Raw genomic sequence first — 14,100 nt, 5'->3', positions numbered from 1 at the left:
TTGTTCAACAAAAAATTAGTTTTTTTACTGTGCTGCACGAAAATGGAGGAGAAAGTAGTAGTATTGGAGGAGGAGTCGTGGTCTATAAATATGAAACAACGATTTGACGAACTGTCCAAAATTTGAGTAATGCTATAAAAAACAGTTTTTTCTTAACCAAAACTACTTACCAGAAGTTAATAAATGATGTGCAAAAAGGCAAAATGACTACTAAGAAGGAATTCAGGGACTATTGGTTGCTGCATTGCTATGATCTGAGAAAACCAAAAAGAACTGAAGAAGTAGCCTGCAACCTAGTGAACATATTCTCGTTGCTTGGAGTGCCATCTATATTACAGTCTGACAATGGTAGGGAATTTGCCAATAATGTAGTGACCAGCTTGATGGAGTTTTGAAGATTGTCCATGAGAAGCCTCGCCATTCACAAAGCCAGGCCAGTGTCAAAAGAGCTAATCAAGATATTGAAAATGTGCTCTGTACTTGGATGTAAGACAACAAATCTGACTGCTGGAATGAAGGACTGCATTTTGTTCAATTTATGAAAAATAGAGCTTATCATTCTAGGATCAAAAGAACATCATAAAAAGCTCTTTTCAGCTGTGAACTTAAAGTAGGGCTTAAAATGCCTTTTCTATTTGAAGATGCTTTAAAAGACATAAATACAGAGGAGCAGCTAGAAAAAGTAATAGAAAAAGGTGAAATTAATCAGATTATGCAAGAAAAAGAGCCTGTTTAAAAAAACATGGATGATATTATAGTCGATCAAACCAACATGATGAAGATGTGCTTACCAAAGAGATTTCTGTTTCTGATACCTGTTGTGTGGTATTTAAAGAAAACAAGTGATGCAATTGCATGCAAAAAGTGTCGTAAAAAAATTCATAACTTCTGTGGCCATGCTAGCAAAGATGATGAAATGATATTTTGTGCACCCTTTGTTTTAAAATTGAAAATGCTATTGAAGGTAAAATAAATTCTAAAATCAATCTGAAAATATAAGCCAAAAAATTTCCCACTGCTTCTTTGGGAACTACTGTGCGAGTTACTATTCCTGACACCAACAAGTGATGAAGTGATTTGCACAATACATTGCCAGTAGTAATGAGTGTGACAGAGGATGGTTTTTACAGACTTGGAACTTCTGAAGGAATTTTAAAACAAGTATATGTGAGATTACAATTCACTTATGTCCTAAGAACTTGCTTAGAATTGAAGATATTCCTGACCATGAAATTTCTCTCTGGTCAGTTGCGATTGCTCAGTCCAGTGCATTGGTTCTCAATTAGGGCATTGAGAGGATGCTGAGGGGCGATGAGCATATTTTGGGTGGTAGGGAGGGCAGTAAGCATGTTTTGGCATTCAAACAAAATTTTAAAACTCATTCAAAATTTATTAAATCGATTATCCGGTTTATACCATTTGTACCAGCAATAAAATTAACTTAGACGATTCTCCTAAGAATGGTGAGGCGAATTTATATTCTCGGTAGGATGACCTTGAAGAACTCGACACCATGGTTTTTCTGTGATCCCAACCAGCACAGCTTATGCGTCAGCTATTTCCATGTGCCATTAATCACAGTGCATGTGTTGAGCATCCTTTCAACATGAATGTTGGATTTGACCCGTCTTTCTTGTGTTGCTTTTCATTTGCTTCATTTCTGTCCCTCTCTCAGTTTTGATTTACTTTCATTGTTTATTTGACCAGTTGCCCAGGAGTTCCTTATCACAATTGTGAATTATTATCACAATTGTGAATTTATCTTTCTCTCATCATATTTTGCTGCCACCAATGATGTCATTTAATAAACAGAAATGTCATCAATACAGTTCTATGTATTTGAAGTTTGGATTCATTCCTTTGCCGTTGAACTTGCAACTGCCCATGTGCTTATTTTGTAACAAAGTGTTATCCTAATGAGGCAATGAAACTCTCTCGTTTGCATAAGCATCTGCAAAAAATTCATCCTAACAAACAAAATAAAGATTTGTCGTTTTTCGCGATCAGAGACAAGTTCCTGAAAGCATCGTCAGTCTCAGGCTTACTAGTAGTGTCATCAAAACAATGTGAAGATGGTTTGATAAAATATCAAATCTCTTACAAAATATCAAAATTAATTGCTAAACCAAGGAAAGCTCATACCATCGGAGAAGAGTTGATACTGTCAGCTGTCAAGAAAGTTTTAGAAACGGTTTTACACCATCCAGCCACATCCAATATTATATAAAATGTACCACTATGCAATGATACAATGCAACAATGAATTGATGAGATGGCAGAAGACATTAAAGTTTCCCTATGCAAACTTTTGAAACTCACCAAATTTTCTCTTCAGGTTGTTGAAGCAACTTTGCCAAATAATGAGGCTTTACTGTTAGCATATGTGCAGCTTGTGAAGGAAGAAAAAATTATTCAAGAGATGCGTTTTGCAAAAAGCTGGATTGCAGATACTAAAATAGATTCACTTTTAGTATCTGCAATCGAAATGTCAAAGATTATTTTAAAGAGAAAAATATTCCTCTTGCGAACATTATGCCTGTTGCCACCGATGGAGCTCCTGCAATGGTGGGCCATCATTATGGGTTCATCACTCTTTTTGAAGATAGAGGTACCGAGTATTTTAGCTGTTCCCTGCATAATTCACTAGCAGCATTTAGTTGCAAAAAACCTCAGCAACCGTTTTTGCATCAATCGTTACAATGTGTCATCTCTGCTGTGAACAAAATTCTCAGTAATTCTCTTAATGATCGATTATTCAGGCAGCTGTGTAAGGACAAAGATGAAGAATTCAATCATTTGCTTTTACACACTGAGGTTCGCTAGATCTCCAAAGACGCCTGCCTCAGTAAGTTCTGGAACCTTTTCAACTCCATACTTTAGTTCTCAAAGAGAAAGATGTAGCTCTGAAAGACAGATTGCTACAATTTAAGATTGATGTTGCTTACATGACAGATTTATTCACAAAATTCAATGGATTTAAAATTTTGGTTGCAACAAATTCAACCAGTTTTCGATCTTGTCGGATCTGCATAAGAGCAGTGAAATCCAATTCAATAAAACACAAGTTTACTGTCAACACTTTGAGTCTTTTCACAAGGACTTTTCTGAGCGTTTTGAGGATATTTTGTCCCTGGAATTTCCTCAATGGATCATGAACCCTTTTATGAATATTGAGAAAGCACAGGTTCAGATTCAGGAGGAACTAGTTGAACTTTCAACTAATGAAACTATGAAAGCCAGCTTTCAGAATGGTAATTCTCTCCCAGTCTTTTTGGCTTTAAAGTAGTATAAGTCACCTCTACCATGGATTGCATTCTATTGTCAAAGAATTTTTAATTGCCTTCCTTTCCTACTACATGGTCAAGCAAGGATTCAGTGCTGCAACTGATGTAATTACAAAAAGAGAGCCGACTCCAAATCGTGGAAAAAGGGGATTTGCAACTTCATCTCAATAAAAATATTGAACCGAATGTTCAGAAACTGGCTTTGAAACATTTAGCATAACCAACCCACTGATCACCCTTGATTTTTTCATTGACATTACTTGTTTAGTGTATTGGAATGTAATTACCTTCCAGGACAAAGCTATCGAGTTAAAATACAAACAAACAAATAAATTTGGTGTGCAAGTCTCCTGTAAAAAAATTACTTAACATTTTTGCCTTTTATAATTCAGGTACCCCCCTTTCTCATACCCTAAATTATAGGATTTTTGCATAAGTTGCATTGAAAAATGTTTCACTCCTTAGGGGGCGACAGTTTTAAAAAGGTCGAGAATCATTAGATCCAGTGAAAGAACCCAAAGATTCATCAACTGTATGCACAAAACATAATGAAATGTAATTCAAGCCTATGTTGCAACAAGTAGGTTAATTTTAATTTCTTATTTTTTTATATGAAAATTTTGTTCCCCTTAATAAGAAAGGCATACATTTTTTAATACAACTTTTGTTTTTCTTTACGTATTTTGAATAATTTTGTTATGGCACTCTCATTACTTTTTCAGAATAAATCTATATAATGCCTAGAGAAAGTATGTAATAATTCTCATATTTCATACTTTGACTAAAAATGTACAGCATTCTGTATTTCATATTTTGCTGGTAACATATATATAAGTAAACAAGGTAATTATTAGTGTGCAAAATAAATTTAAAATCCATCTCATATTCAATTCAGAATAAACCATATGCAAAAAAACAAAAACTAAAAGCATGCTCGCAAACTGCATGAAAAAAGGCAAAAAATGCCAAAACCAAAACAGAAAAAAGAAATTTACATCTTTTGCTGCATCATCATCATGGAGTTGATGCAACACACGAAGTAAAAAAATATATATTTTAATTTATTCTGCATTATTATCACCACTTGTTTCTACTTTCACTGTGTAACTGGATTAGGTTTTGAACTGCTTTTTACTTTGTATTTATATTTATATATATATATATATACAATATACTGGGTTGGCAAGAAAGTAATTTTGGTTAGCAGAAATAGATAGCGGTATTTAAGACACAATAACACGCTGAACAAATACTAATTCAGAAATCAAACAACAAAAATCAGCATTATATTTTCAAAATTTTCAAAGGACTAGTTTCGATGGTTTTACCGAACCACCATCCTCAGCTGCAAAACGGCAAATGAACAAGATAAGAAATAATGATTAGATAAGATAAGAAAGTATGGACAAGAATAAGCAAGTGGCGCCATCTGTTGATGAAACATCAAGGCTTTCTTATCTTATCTAATCATTATTACCTATATTGTTCATTTGCGCTTTTGCAGCTGAGGATGGTGGTTCGGTAAAACCATTGAAACTAGTCCTGTGAAAATTTTGAAAATATAACGCTGATTTTTGTTGTTTGATTTCTGAATTAGATAGCGGTATCTTTGTTTTTTTAAATGTTCTGTCAATCTTATATATATATATATTCTTTTGAGAGTTGGCAGCTCACATTTTTAGGTTGCCACATAAACAAATTCTGTATATTTTTGTTGAAAACTTTTATAACTTATGGTGAGTTTTGACATGCTGTGCAAAACAAATATTTTTGACATATCTTAAATTTTGTTCCAGAGATTTTTCACTTGAAGATAACTGATGTCCTGGCTGACCTTCTGAATTTGATGATGTCAAAATCAAAGGCATAACTGAATAGAATCATTATATAACTGTGCAAGAGACTACAAAAAGCTTAAATGTGTCACACACAAGAACTGAAAATCACATAGAATATCTTGGACTCGCTAAGAACCTTAATACTTGGGTTCCCTATGACTTTAAAGAAATTCACATAACACAACGAATCAATATTTGCGATACACATTTTGAACATAATGCAATCGATACTTTTTAAAATTAATTATCACTGGTGATGAAAAATGGATAGTCTACAATAACATTAATCAAAAAAGATCATAGTCCGAGCATTATGAATCAGCACAAATCATATCGAAAGTTAAATTTCATGCCACCAATTTGGTAGTATTACAAAGATGTTGTGCATTTTCAGCTGCTTCCGAGCACTCGCACATATTTAACAACTTGTATAAAATTACTGGAGCTTGGCTAGGAAGTGATATTGCATCTCCCAAATAGCCCCGACCTTGCACCACTGGATTATAATTTATTTCGAAGTTTACAAAACTTCTTAACCCTTAACAATCCTCTCCTGTCCACGAAAATTTCTCCACAGCGGCCCTTTGTTTTTCGCAGCATGTAATGTTGTTTTCTCTGTACATACATAACTTTCGTAGTGAATGAATGTAAATGAATATTAAGTAAAATTATAAGGAAATAAAGCATAATGGAAAAGTAATAATATCTCTGCTTATTTCTAACAGCAGGACTAATTTGATAACATCTGATCCAGGCAGTCTACTCTTTCTATTTTGTTATTGTAATCTTTTACAATTATTGGCTTTTTTACAGTTCTTTTCCGTGTTTTAACATCAATCATAGAGTTATTATGGACTGTACTCATCAAACGTATATCCTTCTTGTCTTTCCAATTCACAACCTCATTTTTTCTCTTTTTCTGCTGAGTAAACATTGAAGATCTCTGTCTTGGTATCTTATGTAAAATGGTGTAAATATTCATAAAACTCGGGGGGGGGGGGGGTTCAATTAGAAATAGAATGCCTGATTAGTACTGCTCTCTAGAAGGTATTAGAACAAACAAAAATAAAAACTCAAGTAAACGTTAAACTCAAGTAAAAGCGTTTTAAACATTTAAAAGTTTTAAAATGTAGAAGAATGCTAGAAGCATGTTACGGCCGCCCTGCAGAAGTTTCACTTGAATGCGCTAGACGCGTTTCGGATGATGAAAAGGTTAAATGGCAAAAATTTCAGCATGAATGATGACCTCAGATTGTACTTAGGTGAGTTTTTTGTTGATAAAGACCAGAAGTTCAATGAACACAGACTCATGAAGTTACTAGGAAGACGGCAAAGGTCATGAAACAGAATGGAAGATATCTGACTAATTAAAGTTTATTTTTTGTATAGAAAAAAACTGAGTTTTATTTGACACCAAAAAATTGAAATTATTTTTTTGCCAACCTGATATATACATTATAGATGCACATACATATGTACAACAAAGAGTATATAAAATAAAATCCTAACTTTATTTACAACAATCCCTCAAGTCTCTTAATTAATTTGTCTATTTCTCTTCCTATCATAAAAATAGTAATATGCAGGTAATAAATCTGTCTAAACTTGCCTCATTTCAAAATTAATCCTAGTCTCATAACTTTTATATAATGCTTATGGTTCATGTTTAATTAAACAATTATTTTTAAAATATTGTTGTATAAACTAAAGAGTTGGAGTATTGGAGAAAGTTAAAGTATTGTAGAATTTTATGGATTATATGCCATGTTTTCCTGAGTTTTGTTTACATATCTTCCACTCTAATTTTTATATTTGGATTGTTTGCACAAACACCTATAAAGATATATCCACCAGCTCAAAATTTATTTCAGATTTATACAATAAGAAATGGTTACCTTTTTTTCTTTAAATATACAAAATAAAATAATGTGAATATAAAGTATTACAAAGAAAAAAGAATAAATGAGAGAAAAGTATCTTGAGAAAGTAAGGAAATCTTGTGTAAAAATGGGCCAAAATATTTTATGCAAAAACAAAAACTGATAAATTTATAAGCATAATTTTCCTACTCTTAAAGAAAATAACAATCAATACACTGTTTATCAAAATCTCTGCCATGAGGTCTTCTCAGAATTTAATTCCCACACTAATTGTGTCATAACATTCTATGCTCATGCAAGTTGAGTATTAACGTTATTAGCAATTAATTTAAGTGCTAAAATGAAATCTCGCCTATATTAATGTTTGTAGCTCATTTTTCACAAGAGAAATGAATGTTTTTCAATGAATGAATGACAGAAAAATTCTGCAACTGCTATTTTTAATAATTTTTTCTTATTTGAAGCCGACATAAACAAATCAATTATGAGGTCCATGTAAATTGCTACTCAGTGACTGAAGAATAGTAGATGAATAAATTCTGAACATGTGCTAACCACATAATCTCAAAATTGAATTTTAAAAGACAATTCATTATATATGTAATCGGTGGAATTTATGTAAAACGAAAAATTTGCAGAAATTAATAAACCTGGTTTACTAGAGAACTACAGCTCTGATTGGCACGCAGAAAATGTTAATTTCACCATAACATAACTTCATTTTTTCTATAAAATTATGTTATAAAGTGCATTTTCATTAAAACGTTAATCAATATGAAAATATTTGGTTAAATTTGGCAAATTCATTTTATTAAATCAAAATTTAGTTTGTTTTTATCCAAAAAAGTTATTTTTCTGTTAATTACAACTAATTTATTGCAGTGTTAAAAAGACATATCTCACTAAGCTTTACTTTTTATATATAGTAGTTAATTAATAAATTAATTTCTTAGATCAAATTATTTATAAACGTGTATTCTGTTAAAAATTATGAGTTAACCTGCTATAAAACAGCTTATCAAAAATGATGCTGTTTGTGATAAAATGCTCATTTGGATTAAATCAAAATGTAATTACAATCTATTTTTTTTCCTTATTCAGTATAAATAATTTACTATAATGTATTACAATTTAAAAACACAGTCCATTAGGCTTTACTTTTCTGCACACAGTAAGCCGATAAACTGACTTTACAATCAAATAACTCTCTTATACTTACAGCAATACGTCCTCTAGGACTAAGAAGATCAAAATCTTTATCAAGATTTACGTTAGCAAGCATTTCTATAATAATATCTGCACCCTTGTTTCCATTTTTTTCCTGAAAATTTAAGAATGTTATTTTGCAATACACCAGTCAAATAGGTATTAAAAATATTTATTATAAAAACATTTTGATTTATAACAACTTTTTTATTTGCCCTGATCACAGGAGCCTTATAAGATTGCCAGAAATAAGTTGTAAGAATATTCATTTTGAATTTAAGCTGCAACTTAATATAAGTCTTAAAATTTTGAACAAAAGTATGGCTTAATTTCAGAGTAATATAGTGTTTTCGCTTTTAATTTATTTGATATACTCAAAATATATTTTATTTTTGAAGGCAGCATGCAGTTAAATTAATTTAAAGTAATAAAATAAAACCTTTCAGGGAAAGAAATATATAGGTAATATGCATCAAAAAAGGGTAAGATTTTCAAGAAAAATTTCAAATATCTGAAACAAATTTTTATTTTGCAAAAGAAATTTATAATAGTACAGCATTCAAAATGAAATCAGAGTTAAGAAGTGAACAAAAGTTTACTTAATATAGATATTTATCATAATATGCAAACAATTATTAATTACAGTGGAATCTTGGATCAAGAATGCCTTTACTTATGAACAAAAAACACTATGTCGAATTATGAATATTCAAGTCGGTAACATATGATTTTCAAAAGTATTTTGAGGTAACCTATGCCATATAATGAATAGTTAGGTCCTTCTGCTGGAAAAATGACTTTATATATTTTCTGTTGTTTAACTCTCATGAACAAAGGCTAGCAGCAGTGACTTACAGGGCAATGAATTCAACCTGGAAGAAACTACAGCCACATTGGAAATGCAAGCAAAGACTTTGAGTACTCTCATACTTGGACTTAAGTTTTTTTTTTTTTTTTTGGTTAGAATATGATATTGTGCGTACACAAAACCATAGACTAAGAAGTTAACAATAAAGGCATGAAGAAGTTACTACAGATCATAAAAATGAGCTTAATAAGAAAGAATTACAACTTCAGGGAGAAGCAATAAGAGGTAATTAAAGTCTTCTATAATCACCTCTTATTGCTGCTCCTGAAGAAAGACCCTAGTTCTCCGATTCATAAAATTTATGCTAAACAGAGTAATATCCAAAATTTTCATGTAATAATGTCACCCTGATAAAGCAGTTGCAAGCCAGAGGATAAATATTTGAAATGATGATGCAATGTCTCACTTCAGAAACATCACATTGGACAAATTTGAGTAAAACAAGAGTGGAAGCGCACTTGGATAAAAGAAAAGATAAAAGAAGGTGCTGAGAGAAATACCTGACATTTTTGGAAGTAAATTTCACATCAAAATACAAACATCTTATTTTCCACTCATACCTTTTGTTTCATGCTCTTTCCTTTGTATGGGCACAGAAAAATTAAATTTCTATCTATTCTATCTGCTTAATGTTGTATTTATATTTTTTGTTTTTAATGATTACAGTAAATTTTCGGTTATAAACTTGAGTACAAAGTATTGTTGTAAAGTTAAAATAAGCAATCATCAGTGGTTCAGGAATGATCTATTTTACATTAATTCCTATGGAGAAAATTGTTTTAATTTACAAACATTTTGTTGAGAGGAATGGCTTTCAAAAATGAATTAAGTTCAAGAACTATGGTATCACTACACTACACTAGTCATTTTCAAAAAGTATACAGTCAAAAGTCTTTAATCCGGACTCGTCGGGACTTCGGCAATTCCGGATTATCGATTTTTCCGGATTATAGATCATCAGTTTAAATCTGGTAAGATGGCATGCAGAAATTATAAAATTAAAAATATGAAACCATAATTTATAAAATAATGAGCAATTATGATCTAAAGGGTATTAAAATTTACCAAAAAAGAAGCCTAATATTTATTTGTTTACTTTATTAAACATTTCTTTCAACGTGCGGATGCGTAAAGCATAGCCGAAATTAGAAAATTGCAACCAGAAAACTATTTGATTTGTATTCGTGATATTTATAATGACGAGGAATTTGATTTAAATCATATCAAAGACAGAGTACACCGAAATTAAATACTACATTTAGTAAGGAATTATAAGCCGAATAAAATAAAAACATCTGCCCTGAAGATAACGATAGTGTTGACAAATCAACTTCCAGTTCATTGCGCGCCGCGACGTCCCCGCGCAGAGCAGCGTGAAATTGATAAACAGATTTCGGATAGATAAACAAAGAATATGCCTTTATCCATTTTTTGTAGCAATTCGTTTTTTGTTTGATGGACATCGAAACATACTTTCGTTTTCTAGATCCTTTGGGAGCTCCAGCATCGGAAATTCTATTTGACATAATCGAAAGTTCAAGCTTACTTTTAGAAAATTGCTCTTACAGTCTGCAAAAAATAATAAGCCGGATCCAATTCGAAGATTAAAGAACAACGCAATCATCAATATTAACTGAAATAGATAATTAGATAATTTTAGCTTATACCGTCCGTTATATATTAAACGCGCACGCGAAAACGTATTCTGTACTTGCGCAGACGCATATGCGCACAAGTAAAACGCCTATGCGCATGCGTCAATGCGGCGCATGCGCAGAAAGATTTTAGCTTTGAGGTCCGGATTATAGGTGTCCGAATTAACGACTTTTGACTGTATATGGTTCTAAAGATTGGATTGGATTATTGTAATTTGGCACAAAACCTGTCAAGGTCATCTGCGCCAGACAAATGGTAACAATGCAATTAGTCATTTGTAAAAATTTCCAGCTTAGGTAAAAAGAGACAGATTACAATCTATGATAAGAGCTGATATCTTTTAAAAAAACAGGTTAAAGTCTATTATAAAAGCCAATATCTTTTAAAAACAGAAACAAATTACGATGATGTGTTTTTCCAATTAAATTTACTAAGTCCAGTTCTGAACAATTAAAATGTTTTTGGCGAAAATAATTAAAACTCTGGCATTCCACCAAGATACGATGGACTGTCAGTTCTGCATTGCAGTTTGGGCAGCTGGGATTCTCTTCACCCTTCAGAAGATACTCATGGGTCAGGCGACAATGGCCAATTCTCAGTCGAGTCAAGAGGACATCTTCCTTTCTATTAGCCATACATGGCTAGTATCCAATGGTGGGTTTTACATTTCTCAGCTTGTTATATACTTTGTCATCCCATTGCTTCTGCCATTTGCTGAGAATTTTGCTTTTGACAAACCCTTTGATGTCTGCTAGTGGAATCTGAACATTGTACATTGTGGTTGCAGTTTTAGCTGCAATATCCGCCAATTCATTCCAATGGCAACGTGTCCAGGGATCCACGAATAAAGAATCTGGTATCCCCGAATTTTTAAAGAATGATTCAACTTCAGGATTCTGATTGCAACTGGATGAGTACATTGAGCGTGATTTTTCAATGACATTAAGGCACTCATGGAATCTGTGTAGATAATAAATTTTATGTACTTTTGTTTTGAAAGGTAAGTCAAAAGCCAGATGGATTGCAGTAAGCTCAGAAGTAAGCACAGAGCAAACTGTATGTAATGGAACCCCTACTATTGTTTTCTCTGTGATGACAGCGGCGCCAACATGATCCTGGGATTTTGATCCGTCTGTATATAGAGGGATATATTTCCTATATTTGTTTCTATGTTAAAAAATTATCTGCTTGTAGATGATTTCATTAGTTTGTAATTTACTCCAGTGTCGAAAAGTATCCAGAGAATGAATTCTCCAATCCTCCCAGGGAGGAATTCCAAAAAAATCCTCCATCTGTATATCTACATTAGACAAATTATACTCCTCCACCAAAGCACTCATCCGCAAGCCGAAAGATAGGACACATGATGGTCGTGCCTGATATAAACGGAAGTATTGGTCATTAAGCAATTTTGACCATGTAGAATTTTTGGTTTGTGATAAGACTTTGAAATAATGCTTAAAACAAAGATTTTCACGTTTTAACCGCAGGGAGGTCTCATTACTTTCCACATATAAGCTTTCCACTGGAGAAGTTCTAAAGGCACCAGTGCATATCCGAAGTGCTTGGTGATGTATCGGATCAAGTTTGGCTAATACTGAAGGCCTTGCCGACCCATAAATGATTGATCCATAATCTAATTTCGAACGAATGAGAGCTCTATATATAAGAAGCATTGAGCCTCGATCAGCACCCCAAGAAGTATTTGACAGTACTTTCAGAATATTCATAGTTTTTAAACATTTCTTTTTTAGATAGGTAATATGGGGCAGGAACGTAAGCTTATGGTCAAATATCATTCCTAGGAATTTTATTTCCTTTTCTACAGGAATCAGCACATCTGGCAGATAAAGTTCGGGGTCAGGGTGAGGAATTTTCTTTCGCCAGAAATGTACACTCACAGTCTTTTGAGTAGAGAATCTAAAACCATTTTCCTGTGACCATTTAACAATTCTATTGAGAGATGTCTGCAGTTTACACTCAATGTCTTTCAGGTCTTCTCCTTGGCAACTAACTTGCAGGTCATCGACATAGAGCATACCCTGAACTGCTGGAGGCAGTTGTTTTAAAATAGAGTTAATTTTTATACTAAATAATGTAACACTTAATACACTTCCTTGCGGAACGCCCTCTTCTTGATGGAACATATCAGAAAGTGTATCGCCTATCTTCACATGAAACTTCCGATCCTGTAGGAAATGTTTGATGAATATTGGCATGTTTCCTTGTAAACCATTGTTATATAGGTCACAAAGGATACCGTATCTCCAGGTGGTTTCATAGGCTTTCTCTGTATAAAAAAAAAATGGAAACATAATGATTTCTTCTAACGAACGCTCTACGGATACCTGTTTCTAAGAGTAGGATATTATCGATAGTTGCTCTTCCTTTTCTAAAACCGTTCTGATAAGCGGAGATACAATTATTTGTCTCTAAATAATAGACCAGACGAGTGTTGACCATCTTTTCAAAGAGTTTGCAGAGGCAGCTAGTTAGATGGTTCTAAAGAAAAGACTCAGGAACATATTAGCAGATAGAAAGGAAAGCTATGCACCGATGATGACTTTTTAGAATGATTTGTTCTTCATCTCTTACAAAAAGTCCCAAATTTTCTTAACTTCTTAAAAATGCTTTATTTTCTCACCTTTACCAGTGAGTAGAAATCTTCCAAACTGATTACAGAGAAGATAGCAGTATGCATTTGAAGCGATATAATTTTAATGATGCGAAAGTGGTTATCATGCAAACAGACCGAGGGGGGGATGCATGTGATAACAGAGGTAACAGTTGAAGATGTCAGTGTATCTAAGAATTAAAGCTGATATTATTTCTAAGGCTGATAAAGGGGGGCAGATCCTTGTTATGGACAAACACACTTATATTACTGGAGTCTCTAAATTGATAAATGAAGGCCCATACTGCTCGATCCCTAAAGATCCTTTACTAACTGCGCTAGGCTTTATGCTCTCTCACAAGTCCACAAAACTGGTATTCCTTTTCGACCAATTGTTTCCAACATAGGTACAGCTTCATATCCTTTGGACAAATATTTAGTTTCCAGATTTTCTCCTTTACTTGCTAACAATATTCACACCATAAAAAATTCTTTTGAAGTCATCGATAAACTTGAATGTATTTCTCCACTGCGTTCCATTATGGTTTCATTTGATATCAAATCACTGTTTACTAATGTTCCGGTCGAAGGATCACTAAAATGTCTTGAAACTAGGCTTCCATTTCACACAAATGGGAATTCCATTTCACACATACTGAAATTGATGAGTTGGTTTCGCTTACTAAAGTCTCTCTGAGTCAAACACACTTTGTTTTCCAAAATGAATATTTTCGTAAAATTAAAGGATTGGCTA

The 14,100-nt window shown here is 32.9% G+C and overlaps 2 protein-coding genes across 2 annotated transcripts in view; one reads left to right on the top strand and one right to left on the bottom strand.

Annotated features, from left to right (window-relative positions):
* Positions 1 to 6,605, top strand: part of Polr3E (RNA polymerase III subunit E) — an 83,668-nt gene extending 77,063 nt beyond the window's left edge. Inside the window, exon 17 of the mRNA XM_035348929.2 lies at positions 5,081 to 6,605. Within this exon, the coding sequence (XP_035204820.1) occupies positions 5,081 to 5,095 (15 nt within the window). The 3' untranslated portion in view covers positions 5,096 to 6,605. The remainder of the gene's footprint in view (positions 1 to 5,080) is intronic.
* Positions 1 to 14,100, bottom strand: part of LOC118179773 (zeta-crystallin-like) — a 44,994-nt gene that overhangs the window by 2,412 nt on the left and 28,482 nt on the right. Inside the window, exon 5 of the mRNA XM_035348936.1 lies at positions 8,222 to 8,323. Within this exon, the coding sequence (XP_035204827.1) occupies positions 8,222 to 8,323 (102 nt within the window). The remainder of the gene's footprint in view (positions 1 to 8,221; positions 8,324 to 14,100) is intronic.

Source organism: Stegodyphus dumicola, chromosome 10, assembly GCF_044657685.1.
Source record: "Stegodyphus dumicola isolate Sdum_Otavi_A_Nest chromosome 10, ASM4465768v1".
In the NCBI taxonomy this organism is placed as follows: Eukaryota; Metazoa; Arthropoda; class Arachnida; order Araneae; family Eresidae; genus Stegodyphus; species Stegodyphus dumicola.
This window is presented reverse-complemented; position numbering and strand designations above follow the sequence as displayed.